The sequence below is a fragment of the Vigna unguiculata genome, chromosome 5 (assembly GCF_004118075.2).
Source record: "Vigna unguiculata cultivar IT97K-499-35 chromosome 5, ASM411807v1, whole genome shotgun sequence".
Taxonomy (NCBI): Eukaryota; Viridiplantae; Streptophyta; class Magnoliopsida; order Fabales; family Fabaceae; genus Vigna; species Vigna unguiculata.
This window is the reverse complement of record NC_040283.1, coordinates 5,923,582-5,938,688: the sequence shown is the minus strand read 5'-3', so window position 1 is coordinate 5,938,688 and position 15,107 is coordinate 5,923,582. Positions and strand designations below refer to the sequence as shown.

The window sequence follows — 15,107 nt, the reverse complement described above, 5'->3', positions numbered from 1 at the left end:
AATTATAGAATTATTTTTATCAAGACCACAATCGTATCATTAAAAAATAATTTTTGTTTGAAGTATATAGCTATTTATTTATTGTGAATATAAAATAAGAAGAAGAAAAAAATAATAACAGTAATAATTTGAATAAAGAAATAACGTTGACACGTGTAAGACAGGGGTTGGAAGAGAAAAACTGAAACGAGGAAGGTTGTCTTAAACAACAGAACAAACTGAAACAGACGACAGTTCTTACAATTGCATTCTCTCTCTTTCTCTTTCCCAGCAAATATAAAAGACATTGGAAAATTCAATTGCCTCGTCCATGTTTCCAATTTAACTCGTTTTCAACGACTTTCTCCATTTAACGTGCGAACCATCCCAGAAGTCACTTATCCTTTACCTTGTTTTTTAAAAGTCTCTGCCTTCATATTTGCTCTGATCTCTCTGTTTTTTCCAACCACCAAAAAGCCCTGTTTTTCTTCCTCTTCTTCTTTCAGGTCTTACTTAAAACTCCCAGGTGCGTTTCTTTTCGTTTTTCCATTCTGAGTGTGTGGAACATTTTGTTGATTTCTAGTGAAAGTATATAGTCTTCAAAGCTTGAATCTTTGAGAAAGTATCAACTTTTAGTACCTGATCATGTCTAGAAGAAGATTGTATCAGAAGGAATATAAATGTGAGAAACAAAAAGTTTGAGCTTTTCGATGTTAAGGTGTGAGATTGTTGGTCATTGAGAATGTGTACAACAACTTTTGTTTTTGTTTTGCAAAGGTTCAGTGTAAAGCACCTTCTCTGCTTCACTGATCATCACTTTTGACTTTTGTTCTAATTTCAATTTTTAAATTTTTTGTGTGTGTTTGTTTTCATTTAGAAGGCTAAAACTAGAGTTGAACACAAGGGACTAGTTTAGTTCCATGCTTGGAGTTCAAACATCTTTTGAATGTTTTTCTTATGCTTTATGTAACCTGAAGCTTCTTGTCTCAATCCTCTGTATTGAAGTCAACACACAAAGAGTTTATACGCCTTTTTGTGTTCTGTAATAAGCATAAAACAAAAGGGTTTTATTCTTTATTCTTGTATTGCCTTTTGGTCGCGGAGAAGACAGTTGAAGGATTATTTGGTTGATGCTTTTAGAATCTTCCCTGCTGCTTTAATGTTCTCTGTTAAGTTTACTTGCTTTTCACGACAATTTTCCTTTCTTTATTTGTTACGTCTTTCCATATCTGCTTCTATTTATGATTGGAAAAACTTAATAACAGTAATTCATAATTCGTGTTGTTTTTCTTTCCAATTTTAGATATGATATCAACTGTTTAGATGGGATTTGACTGGAGTAATTTATGCTTTCACATGATTTCTAACCATTACCGCTAGAAAAAGAGATAAAATAAAATAAAAATGAAAACTGACCATTCCATAGATATATGTAATGATCCAAACTAAGGTAATTTGAGGACATCTCTGATTATGTAATTAGCATGTTTGCTTATGATGATTCCTCTGACCATTTAACCTGTTTCATTAAACCAACATGCTGCATCAAAATCCATCATTTCACACTGAATTTGAAACTGACACTTGGTTACCTATGCACTGCCTGATACATAACAAAAACTTGGTTGTTAATTTGTTTATGCACAATACATATATTGAAAAATTTATAATAATTGATACATTATAATATTCATATTGAAGCTAACTGGTTTTTCTTTCCTCCGGTACTAATCAGTATATCTTGTCTCTGTCAGACCTTTTCTGGCAGCTACTGATTGGCGATGAACAACCTCAAACTAGGAGTAGAAGTTGTGAATGCTCATGACCTTGTTCCCAAAGATGGGCAAGGTTCATCAAGTACTTTTGTGGAACTTCACTTTGATGGCCAGAGATTTCGGACAACAACTAAGGATAAAGATCTGAGTCCTGTGTGGAATGAAAGCTTTTACTTCACCATTACTGATCCAAGCAAGTTACCAAACCTCACTCTTGATGCCTGCATCTTCCACTACAACAAAACCAATGCCTCCAAAATACTCCTGGGGAAGGTCAGGCTCACTGGAACCTCATTTGTTACGTATTCTGATGCTGCTCTTTTGCACTACCCTCTGGAAAAGAAAAGCGTTTTTTCCCGCTCCAAAGGAGAGATTGGTTTGAAGGTTTTTGTTACAGATGACCCTTCTATAAGAGCCTCAAACCCTCTTCCTGCTGTAGAATCTTTTTCTGATAAAGTCCGAGATATAGCACAAGACGAACCACCACCTCCAGTATCATTTACAAACTCAATCCCCAAGAACGGGTCTAGAAAGAAAACTGAGTCAAGGCACACGTTTCATAACGTTGCAAAATCAAGTAATGAACAAAAGCAGCAGTCAAAGCCTGCAGCAGATGCCAAGCCAAGTGTAACCTTTGGGATTCATGAGATGAAATCCTCACCGGCTCCTCCAAAAGTTGTTCAAGCATTTCCTGGTGCACAAGACTTTGGAGTGAAAGAAACAAGCCCTACTCTTGGAGGGGGAAAAGTTGTTGGTGGAAGGGTCATTCGCGGGAGCAAGCCAATCACATCCAGCAGCCATGACCTTGTTGAATCAATGAAGTACCTTTTTGTAAGAGTTGTGAAAGCCCGTGACCTTCCTTCAATGGATATCACAGGTAGCCTTGACCCCTATGTGGAGGTCAAGATGGGAAATTTTAGAGGAACTACCAATCACTTTGAGAAAAACCAAAACCCTGAATGGAACAAGGTGTTTGCCTTTGCCGAGGAGAATCAACAATCCTCTATACTAGAAGTTACAGTCAAAGACAAGGACCGAATATCAGATGATACTGTTGGAAAAGTGTGGTTTGACATGTATGAAGTTCCTAGACGTATTCCACCTGATAGTCCATTGGCTCCCCAGTGGTATAGGATTGAAAACAAAAATGGAGAAAAGAAAGGAGAGTTGATGCTTGCTGTTTGGAGAGGCACACAAGCTGATGAGGCTTTTCAAGATGCTTGGCATTCTGATGCAGTAGTTATCCCTGATGGAAGCACTATATCAAACTATTCTCAGATTCGATCAAAAGTTTACATGTCCCCGAGATTATGGTATGTACGAGTCAAAGTGGTCGAGGCACAGGACTTGGTTGCATCTGACAAGTCTAAACTTCCAGATGCCAGTGTTAAGGTACAAATTGGAAACCAGATTTCAAAGACAAAACCAGTAAAGGGCGTGAACCCTCAGTGGAATCATAGTGCGTTGTTTGTTGCTGCAGAACCTTTTGAAGAGTCTTTGATCTTTACAGTTGAAGATCGCGTTGGTAACAAGGATGAGACTATAGGCAATGTTGTTCTTCCTATAAGCAAAATTGAAAAGCGCATTGATGATAAAGATGTCCGTAGTGGTTGGTTTCTTCTTGAGAAGTCCATGACATCTGCTATGGAGGAGCAAGGGAAAAAGAAAGAGTCAGAGAAGGATAAGGACAAGTTCTTCAGCAGAATCCATGTCATTGCCTATCTTGACGGTGGATACCACGTCCTAGACGAGTCAACTTATTACAGTAGTGATCTCAGGCCATCCACAAGGATGCTTTGGAAGAAGCCAATTGGTGTCTTAGAACTTGGTATTTTGAATGTTGATGTGTTATTACCACCCAAAACTAGGGATGGAAGGGGAACATCAGATACATACTGTGTGGCAAAGTATGGCCTTAAATGGGTGCGCACCAGAACCATTGTTAACAGTCTAACCCCAAAGTTCCATGAGCAGTACACTTGGGAAGTTTATGATACAGCTACAGTTCTCACCTTGGGGGTATTTGATAATGCTCAGATTCACAATTCTTCAAACGGTAACAAGGATTCTAAGATTGGAAAGGTTCGGATAAGGATCTCAACTCTAGAAACTGACCGCGTTTACACTCACAAATATCCACTATTATCGCTGCAAAACTCTGGTCTCAAGAAGTATGGTGAAGTGCACTTGGCCATACGTTTCTCATGCAACTCAATGTTTAACATGATGAGTTTGTATTTCAAACCCCATTTGCCAAAAATGCACTACACAAAGCCCCTTAGCATCATTGACCAGGAAAGGCTGAGACTTCAGGCTGTGCTCATTGTGGCAGCTAGACTAGGCAGGGCAGAACCCCCTCTGAGAAAGGAAGTGGTTGAGTACATGTCAGACACAGACTCTCACCTATGGAGCATGCGGCGGAGTAAGGCCAACTTCAACCGTCTGAGGGATGTGTTTTCCTTCGTATTTGAGATTGCAGATTGGTTTGGAGAAGTTGCCAAATGGAAGAACTCTTTTGTGACAGTGCTGGTGCACATTCTGTACTCAATGTTTGTGTGTCTCCCAGAACTTATTCTACCCACAATTTTCCTATACTTGTTTGTGTATGGAATGTGGAAATGGAGGTCCCGTTCAAGATACCCTCCTCACATGAATGCTAAGCTGTCTTGTGCTGATATAACAACTCCTGAGGAGTTTGATGAGGAGATGGACACTTTTCCAACCACAAAGAGTGCAGATATAGTGCGTTGGAGATATGACAGGTTGAGAAGTTTAGCAGGGAAGGTTCAAAGTGTTGTTGGACAGATAGCAACTCAAGGAGAAAGAGTTCAAGCTCTTCTGAATTGGAGGGATCCACGTGCCACTTCCATATTCATGGTGGTGTGCCTTGTGACTGCCATAGTTTTGTATGTGATACCACCAAAGTTGCTGTTTATTGTATCAGGACTTTACCTAATCAGACACCCTAAGCTTAGGGGCAAGACACCAGGAGCACCGGTCAATTTCTTCCGCAGGTTGCCTGCTCTCACAGATACCATGCTGTAGATATTTAAAATAGAACCTTAGTTTCTGCAAACAGGTTTTTCTGCTGCCAATATCTGAATCTGGTGTAAGCCCTTTTAGTCTTGTTCTCTGACTCATGGTTGTTGATTCAAATGTACACTTTCTGTGAACAACTCACATGTGCTATTTATTTTATAGTATTGTTTTCTGTTCTGCATTAAGGATTACATCAGATGCTTGTAGTGAAACTGCTGGCAGGTAAAAAGAAGAAAATTGGAATATTTTGAGTAAAGAATTTATGTACAGTCTAAAATGTTTCTGCAGTACTTTTATCCAATAATAAAGTATCAGGTATGATAAGAAATTAAAGTGATGATTAGAATGTGGACAATAGAGGTTAAATAGACAAATAAACACACACTTGTTCATTTTTATAATTTTCGCGAAAAGGACTATTGAGTGTGATGTTTTACCAACTTTTTTCATAGAGACTGCATCTTCATTTTTATGTGGATCGAGTTGTTGAACTTTGATTATTTTACTTTAGTTTAATGTGCAAGTGTGATGTTATGTATACTTATCACAAATGGCTATATACGTAACAGGTGAAGAGCAAAGAAATATATTTAAAATGCCGACATGATGTAATACATAAAATGCACAAAAGTCACAAAAGTCACAAAAGTTTATATGAATCTTAAACAACATTTGTTAGTTTATATATAAAGATTTCTTCATCCATAAGCTTGCAACGCATCACCAAAAAAACGTCCTCATCAGCAGAAAGGGAAAAAAGGAACCAATTATCATGACTTGCAAAACCAGATCGGATATGTTTTGTATGATTTGCTTGAAGAGCGAAATTCACTTTTTTCTTAAAAAGCATGAATCAATTGAAAATATCATTTTGTTATTCTACTATAAATTTATAATTATTAATAAATGTTCAAGTATATTATTAAATTTTCAATTTAAATATCAAAGATGTGTTTAATTTAAATTTTTGTGAATATTTTAAGTTAATAATATATAAATTCCTAGTGAATTTCTATGGCTACTTGTTCTCAATTTATATTGATATCTTATATGATATGACTTATCTATATTTATTGAATTTGTTTCACAATTTTTTTCTGAGAGACTCAATAGTCATATTAAAAGTATGGTTTAACAATATTTTTTGTTACTATATTTCTAATGTATTTTTTTATTTATTTTTGACTCAATGGTTCTTATAAAAGAAATTCAATATTAATTAAAGAGATTACATTGATTTTTTTGTAAATAATATGAGGATGACGTAAATACAGAAAAAAACTATTGAATTATTGCTAAAAAGACAAAAATCTATTAAGCCTAAAGTTAATAATTCGTGTTAGGTATAAAAGAAAATTATTGACCTTAAAATAAAAATTTATTTTAGTCTATTCATAAATGTTTACTCTTGCAATACATTTCATAGTTAAAGTTTTGAGTGTAATTCCCAATAAAATTAAAATTATACATTATATCTATTATTATATTAAAAAATAATATCGATAATTATATTCTAAACAAGTATAAAAACTAAATCAGTAATTAAGATAAGAGTGAATTAATTTAAGAAAATCTAAAATTCTCATGTATTAAAAAATATATTACTTACGCTAAACATTTAGTACACATTTATTTAAGTTCACATCTCGTATAAATCCACATTTGGAAAGAGAAAATTATCGAATCAATAATTTTGTGACTTTATTTTAAAAAAGTCATGTGGCAATTATTTTCCACTCATTGATGTATGATTGTTGATTGATCATTTGTAAAAGACGGAGGGTAAAGAGCGCACATTGATATCAAGGTTGATAACACTTTCTAATAAGTTGAAGATAATTTGTGTTAGTCAACTTCAACTTCATCCAGACCAATTACTTACATCTTGTATTCTATTACACTTTGTTATATATATAGTATATGAATAAAATAAATAAAATTACAAGTTCTTCCTATAACATATAGCATATATGTATCATATTGATGGGTTTTACAGAGGGGGTTTCACCGGGGAGAACAACACCAATGAGATTTGAGCCTAACCACATAAGACACTGACACCACTCTCAACCCAAAACCTTAAGGCAATGGGTTTATGGGCCTTGATCCTTATATGGTGCTCTACTTTCTCAATACTGGTCAATGTGGGACTTAGACTCACACTTGGATTCCTAACATTCTCCCCCTCAAGGGTGAGTCCCTTGGGTTTATGGGCCTTGATCCTTATATGGTGCTCTACTTTCTCAATACTGGTCAATGTGGGACTTAGACTCACACTTGGATTCCTAACATTCTCCCCCTCAAGGGTGAGTCCCTTCAACCACATTGGTACACTCCCCCTCCAGCGGAAGCATTCCCAACCACGAGTACCCCTTCTCGTACCGCCGTTCATCTTAACGGGACACGCTTACCTGGAACTCTTTGCCAGGAAGACTTTCGATACAGGGACCTTACTGCACTCGTCTGAACCGATTTTAACCATCGGCTCTGATACCACTTTGATGGGTTTTACAGAGGGGGTTTCACCGGGGAGAACAACACCAATGAGATTTGAGCCTAACCACATAAGACACTGACACCACTCTCAACCCAAAACCTTAAGGCAATGGGTTTATGGGCCTTGATCCTTATATGGTGCTCTACTTTCTCAATACTGGTCAATGTGGGACTTAGACTCACACTTGGATTCCTAACACATATATATCATATCTTTCATATTTTCAAAATCTCAAAAAATTTTCAGCACTCATAATTTTCGATACTATAATTATATGACCTGTAATATTTTATATTGTAATATGACTCCTAAAATTCTATAAGTCTGGATCTCAATTAAGTCCGCATCAAATTTTCAAGATCAAAATGCGGACTTAAGTAAATGTTTATTATATATTTGTTAAAATAATTATTATGAAAATAAACAAATTTATGTTGATGATGAAATACGAATAACTAAAGAACAATATTTTTTTTTACATAATATTTCTTCTAAATTCAAATATAAAAATGTATAATTTTATAGTGATTGAGAATGTTATTAAGTTCATTATTTTTTTTTAATTTCATAAAAAATACCACATTTATCAAAATACTACCAATCATATTTTCCAGAGATCATACATTTTTTTTAAGTACCTCAAATGTTTTTCTTATAGATAAGTATACTCTTTACTCTTGTAAAACACAATTACAATTGGCCCTTCTATTTTGTTGGATGATTCGATCCCTTTATTGGCAATTTGTTCGGCCTTTAATTTAGTGGCCTAAAGATTGGTTCCTGAAAGATCTATATGACCTCGTATTCATAAATTAATTTTAGTTTTAATATAATTATTTAAATATAAATTATTGCGTATGTATGTATTTTTTAAAAATAATATTTTTTATTTAAAAAATACAATTATTATTTTATAAAATAATATTGATTGTAAATAAATATAATATGGTTATTATCAATGGGACTAAAAACAATCATTATATCTTAAGTTAGACATAAAGAAAATTAAGTTATAGATATACTTGATTATTTTAATATTATTAACTGAATCTGTGTTTATTTTTTTTACGATGACAAAAAAGTAAAAAAGAAATATTACTATAATAATTTATTAAAAAAATATTTCATAAAATTGAATTATAAAAATAAATATAAATATTTCTATAATTTTATTTTAGATAGTTTGATTTATTTTATAGATTTTTTAATTTTAGAAAAAAATTATTTAAAAGATAATATAATAAACATTTATATATATAAAAAAATTATTTATTAATGTTATAGATCATATAAATATTTTCATAATTTTGTTATAGATAGTTTTATTTATTTAATAGATAAATTTTTTATTATGTTAATTATTTTAATTTTAAAAAATGATTATAGAAGATAAAATAATAAGAACATGGATACCATTAAAAGAATCCCTTTATTATTTTTTGTATTTAACTTCACCCTAGTCAAACACTTTTTGTTTTGGTTTTGTGAATTAGGTTTTGTCCTGGTCTCAGACTCAAGGACTTGTTCATTGGTACATGTTTACAGTTGCACTTTGAATTCGCACCAAACTTCTGAACTCTGTAGTTTCGCTAATTTCAGGTACTCACTCCACTATTTCTCTTCATCAATTTCTCTTTAAAATTTTCTGCATTGATGCTTTTGTTCATGGGAGCTTCTCTCAGTGGCTTCGAGTGCGGCGGTGTCGGGGCTGAGAATTCGGGAAGTGAGAGAGTCAAGGGTTTTATTCTGTGCCTATTCATAGATTTGCATTGTTTTTTTTTTTTTTCTTTCAATGCATTGTGTTTGGGTTCATATGGTGAGCTTTAATTGTTTGTTCTTCTGGATTAGCCTTTGAGTTAAATATGATTAGGAAACTGGTTAATTTAGTGTATGTTTGGACTGAAGTTGGAGGGACAAAAATACTTTTACTTTGGAAGTAACAATTTTTCCTTGATTGCTGCAAAAGTTTATGTTGTTTTCCATTTCTCAACTGGTACATTTTGCTATAGTTTTGGCATTCTTTTGTTTTAACCATTTTATTCTGCCTCCTTTGGTTTTCCAGCAGTGCAAGGTTGACAGTGCATCTTTCCTCTTGTTTCTTCTTTTTGAGTTCACTCGTTCTGGTATTTGGGTTCCCCAAGGTGGGGCGTAAGGATTGGGATTTCAATGGAGATTGATAGACCTGACGGCCGGAGTCCTAATCAACTTAGACCCCTGGCCTGCTCATGTTCTGTCCTGCATCGTGCCCATGGCTCGTCCAGTTGGGCTCAAGGAGAAACCAAAGTGCTTGCTGCTGTTTATGGACCCAAAGCTGGGACCAAGAAGAATGAAAATCCTGTAAAAGCATCCATTGAAGTTATTTGGAAGCCGAAGACTGGACAAATTGGTTGGAACAATGCTAAACTCATCTCTTTCTTTTCATTTTAAAATAAAATTTAATATCTGTTTTCCATGGTTTAGGAAAAGTGGAGAAGGAGTATGAGATGATATTGAAGAAGACTTTGGAAAGCATTTGCATTCGAACGATATATCCGAACACCACAACTTCAGTTATTGTCCAGGCAAGTTTTGTTCTCAGTACTGGAAATATGGTTTGTTACGTATTTTGTAATTTGTTAAACTCAAAGAACTTGGTGCAATGCAGCTATGCTTTATTTCATTTTATTTTTTTACCAGGATAATAACTATTCTCTTCTGCTGTTGTTTTGTGTGAATGTTGTCAGTTAAAATTGGAATTTTATTTTCTTGCCCTCTCATGTTTATTCCCATTGCTGATTTGTTTGTAAATATATTATGATATATGTTATTTGTGTTGATCGATAACTTAACTCTTCACTCATTGATACTACTGCAGGTTCTCAATGATGATGGGGCTGTATCCTACTTAAAAGTTCAGTTCTAATATGTTTGATATGATAATTGTTTTTTTTATGATATGTTTGGGTGGGGGAAGGAGTGGAAATAGGGTTGATGAATTTGAATCGGTTGTTTGGTATATTATAGAAATAGGAAGGAGAAAATTAAAAGGTGAATTGGTCCCACCAATACTTTTTCACTTTATTTTGTTACCTTAGTCTGTTCATCTCTCTATCTCTCTCCTGGTTTCTTCTCTATTTCTCTCCAACGAAATAAAGTTAATTTTTCTTTATTTCTTACTTTTTTTTTTCAATTATCATTTTTATATTTATTCACTTTATTTCTACACTAAACAGACCCTTAAGGTTATGATATTGTGTACTTTTACTTCAACCTCCCTTTTAATTTGGGCATTCTTCACTTTATGGTTTGATTTGATTCATTGTGACATGTATATGTATTCCCTTAGGATTTTAGACTGATGGTGGATGTACAACACAACTTGTGTTTCTATTTTAACCCCATTTTAAGTGGTTAATGCTGGTCCATTATTTTATTTGACCATTGTTATACTCTCTTCAAACTTGAAGGAAAAGACCAGTCCTTTGTGATGCATGTGGTTCTGTAATAGTTCTTTATTTCTCTGTGAAAGATTACTGCTATTTTTCTAATCCAATTTTATGGGTATTTCTGAAAGAACAAATTAGATGGGTGGTGGGTAGTGGACTGGTATACGGTTATTCTGTTCAGGGGGGAGTTATTACTTGCATAGGAGTATGAAAGAACAAATTAGATTACCATCAATTCCATCAAATACTTTTCAGTTTGATTTTACGGTTTATTACACGAGGGGTGGATACCTAAAGAGATCAATATTTAAAATATATGCTTCTGTTTTTTTTGCTCCTTTTTCTTGACTTAACTGAATCTATAGCTCCTTCCATGTGCAATAAATGCTGCATGTGCTGCGCTTGTTGATGCTGGAATTCCCCTGAAGCATCTTGCTGGTAATCTAGACTAGTTAGTTTGTCTCTTGGTTTATTTCTATGTTTTCATTCTATTAATAATAATGAATTCTCATCCTTGTCTCTTCAGTGGCAATATGTTGTTCTGTAACAGATAGTGGTTCTATTTTATTGGATCCAACCAAAGATGAAGAGGAGGTTAGTGGAATCGTTTTTGGTTAAAATTTCATTTTATTTCCATCAAATTTTCTTGGGAATTTAGTCAGCTGAGTATAATTTGGTCTACATTTTACTCATTTGTATTCTGCATGCCTTGTGGATAATATTTATAAATGTCGCTAAACCTTTGTTGCCCATTTTAGTTATTGGTGTCATTACAAGCCTTTTGCCATTAATGTTATAAGGCTAAATAAATTACGTTATCCTCACTTTAGTCAACAGATCTTTATTCTTCCATGTTAAAATTATAAGATTGGAGTCTTTAAATTCATGATTAATGGGAATTTGGTTTTCTTGTAACATTGGCAACCTTTTTGTACTTTGGCAAAGGTAATATCCCAGTTATGTGTTAAATTATATGCTAGCAGTCCACATTCTGACTAGTAACTAATTGTGCATCCAATAGTCAGTTTGTGTTTTATATTCAAATACTTCAAGCATGCATTTAGTTAATGACATGCTGCGAGGCTTAGTTAGTGGAACTCAACCCATGATATATATTTTTTGCCCTAAACCCATAATAATTGTATAGTTAATGTTTTCTTGACCCTGTAGCACTGGCGATTTCTTTTATTGGAGTCGCAGGTCTCATTCTTCTTGCACATAAATCTAATTTAATGCTTTTTAATCTTGTGGCAGAAACTAAAAGCACTGGCCAATTTAGTTTTTCCAAATGCTATTGTTTCAGTCCTACCCGATAGATCATTGCAGGTGGGTAGTGAGCCTATGGCACATGGAATCATGACATCTGTTACGCAAGGTGCTATGTCAGGTATTCTGCAACACTTTCTTTAACTTTTCATATTCAGTTCCTTCAATGTTGTTTGTTCCATAAATACCTATTTTAACATTTCCTATTATTGCTTAAGCATATGCTTAGATTGTGCTTGTGTTGGTTTTCTCTTCTACCGTGATTGTTGTGACTATGAAAATGAGTGGAGCCACCACCAATTGTATTGCATTCTGGGTAAACATTGGAAAAAACAAACAACATTTTAACCATATGAAGTTTGGGAATTAATTGTATGCTATGTGGAAACTAAACTGAACCCTAGACCTCGTCTCTTACTCCTGTCCTGAGACAATTACCCTAAATTTATTATGCAAATAAAAACTTCAAGCTTTTTGGCAAGTACTTTTAAGTCTATCAAAATAAAAAATTAAAGACCTTTTATCACCTAATCCTAATGAGTGATAATCAATGTATGGAGTGTTTATTGTTAATTTTGTTACTAATCCTAAGGAATAAAAATCCAAAGTAAACCACTGAAATATTTTCTGGACCATTTTTTGTTAACCAAAAAAGTTTAATTGAAGATCAGAGGAATATTTTTTTTTTACTTAATCAAGTTATTTTTTAATTCTAATTTCCTCTAATGCTAAATCAAATTCAAATTATCTGAGGAATTTTTTTTTTTTTACTTAATCAAGTTATTTTTTAATTCTAATTTCCTCTAATGCTAAATCAAATTCAAATTATTGAAGGTGATTTTTTGTAAAGTTCATACAAATAAATGTAATGCATTATATTCACCAAAGCACAAGATGAAAAAAACGACGGGGAAGCATTATATTTTTCTCCTTTTGGAGAGAAGGAAAGTACTATTGCTCGCCTTGAGCTCTTGAAACGTCAAGTTAGCAATGATATTGCATGTATGTATGGTCATGATGAACTGATGGTTGAGGTGGTGGAATTTAAGTAGGGTGCTAAAGGCATTACTCTGAATTATGATGCAAACGTAATATGAGGATTACATTTTTAGTTGTTTTTTTTTTTAATCAGGATTATATTTTTTGTAACATTAGAAGAGCCTCTTATATCCAATAACAACACTGGAATAAAGAACTATTAGAACGGAAACCAAAAAAGAAGAAAAAGGGTTGGCTACTTGAAATCCTAACCCTTGTGGATGCTTTCTACCTGTATAGATTGTACCTTAAATCTTGCTCCGCTGTTATTTTTCTTCTATTGATGCTACTTTGGCCTGTCTCCTCCCTTGTATTTAATGCATAGTTTTTCTTATTTATCACATCTACCAAAATAATTCGAAATTCCACTTCCTAAAACAAAATACCAACTACCATGTGTGGACTTGAACACATGCTATTCATATCAGCTATGTTACTAACGCCATCTAAGCCTGGAGACTAGAAACATCATTTTGAAAACTTGGATTGGAAAGAATAGTACTCCCTAATGGAAGGAATACAAATATAAGGAATATATATATATATATATATATATATATATATATAATAAAGCATGATAAAATCAAAAGAGGGTGTTTACCATGATCTAAATAGTTTTCTGTTTAATTTTTTTGTAGCGGATGATTATCTTCACTGCCTAGAAAGAGGTCGTGCTGCTAGTGCAAGGTTGTCTGAATTTTTGAGGAAGAACGTTGAACTGAAATCTACAAGTGAGGGATCTAAAGCAGGGTGATTTCGTATCTTTTTGGATTTAGTTTATTAGTTTCTAATTTCCCCCCCTGCAGCATGGGGGGAGGATGGGATATCTCTGCAGGTAGTGTTGCATATATATCCCATTCATGAAATTGTCATTGAAACGATTAAAAGATTTTGTTCGTGGTTCATTGTAAAATTGCGAAAACCAATCAATGGCCTTTTCCGGTCTCTTGGTTAGTTGTATATTAGCTATCCTTAATGTATTTCTGAGTGAATTTATAAGTTTAAGCAAAGGATTGCAATCAGATGCTCTCAAAGAAAAAATATTGCAATAATTTGTAGAAGTTGAATGATCCATGATTATGATTTCTTCGCTTCATTCTCCTTCCTGTTTCAGCAACTTTTGAACGAGCTATCAAAGATTAGGGAACTTCTATTTTTATATATGCTGTTTTTAATGTATTTCTATGTTTTGATCTGTATTGTTTGTAGTCCATGCGTATTGCTGAAGTCACTTTTTCAGCTTTTAAATACTCTATCATATTTAGTGATAAGGAAAGACTGTAGAATGAACATTTGGTTCTCCTCTTTGGATTAGATAGCCATTGAAAAGGTTTTTAGGTGTTTCGCAGTCATTTGAATATAGAATTAGGTCCTGACTTTGGTGTTCTGTTTTGTTATGTTTGTGAAAAAAACTGTTAGGAACCCAACTCAGTGTAGGTCGAAATTTGTCTTAGATTGAAAATAAAACTTTTACAGAGTACAGAGGAGAACCCCTGTAATCCCAGGGCATAAGCTCCTACAGAAACTATTTCTCTGCCTAATAATAAACATTTAAATTTAATAAAGTCTTAAATTATTTAAATTTATCATGGATTTAAAAGTTAATAAAGTTGAAAATAAATTTAAATTTAACTTAATTTTATAAAACTAGTTTCATGATATTAAATTTATACTTATTTACAACAATTTAATAATACTATTCTACAGTAATAGTGGAAAATGAAAAACTCTGGAAAACTAATATCTTAATGCTATGAATATAATCTCAGATAAGATTTTCAAGATTTTATATTTTCGGAGTGCTGGTTCAAGGATTCAAGGCTCGATATTATGGCTTTTACTAGACAAATAAAATATCATAAATGGTGTTATGCGGAGTTGGTCATTCGAATATTCTTCATAATGATATATAAAATTAGGTTTTAAAATGATAACTCATTAGTTTCTATAAATATTATTTATTTGTAAAGAGTGATATGATTTTAGTTATTCACCTGGAATTTAAAATGCATTATTAGTTTTATATTTTGAACAGTTAAAAGTGAACAATTTATAAAAGATTTATTAAATGAAAAACAAAATCATGAT

The 15,107-nt window shown here is 33.2% G+C and overlaps 2 protein-coding genes across 5 annotated transcripts; both read left to right on the top strand.

Moving 5' to 3' along the window:
• Window positions 1–260: 260 nt before the first annotated feature.
• LOC114184859 (FT-interacting protein 3-like) lies at window positions 261–5,080 on the top strand. 2 transcript variants are annotated; one of them, XM_028072209.1, is made up of 2 exons: window positions 261–505; window positions 1,734–5,080. In XM_028072209.1, exon 2 carries the CDS (start codon window positions 1,761–1,763, stop codon window positions 4,797–4,799), a length of 3,039 nt encoding a protein of 1,012 aa, XP_027928010.1. In that variant the 5' UTR covers window positions 261–505; window positions 1,734–1,760; the 3' UTR covers window positions 4,800–5,080. The 2 variants fall into 2 exon arrangements, with proteins under 2 accessions (XP_027928010.1, XP_027928011.1); XM_028072210.1 differs by having other exon boundaries at window positions 273–505; window positions 1,715–5,080.
• Window positions 5,081–8,748: 3,668 nt separating this feature from the next.
• On the top strand, window positions 8,749–14,106 carry LOC114183338 (exosome complex exonuclease RRP46 homolog). Of its 3 annotated transcripts, none has more exons than XM_028070327.1 (8): window positions 8,749–8,889; window positions 9,353–9,676; window positions 9,751–9,851; window positions 10,145–10,165; window positions 11,081–11,153; window positions 11,242–11,309; window positions 11,970–12,102; window positions 13,658–14,106. In XM_028070327.1, exons 2-8 carry the CDS (start codon window positions 9,457–9,459, stop codon window positions 13,771–13,773), a joined length of 732 nt encoding a protein of 243 aa, XP_027926128.1. In that variant the 5' UTR covers window positions 8,749–8,889; window positions 9,353–9,456; the 3' UTR covers window positions 13,774–14,106. The 3 variants fall into 3 exon arrangements, with proteins under 3 accessions (XP_027926128.1, XP_027926129.1, XP_027926131.1); XM_028070328.1 differs by having other exon boundaries at window positions 8,756–8,889; window positions 9,356–9,676; XM_028070330.1 differs by lacking the exon at window positions 8,749–8,889 and adding an exon at window positions 9,014–9,028.
• The last annotated feature ends 1,001 nt before the right edge of the window (window positions 14,107–15,107 follow it).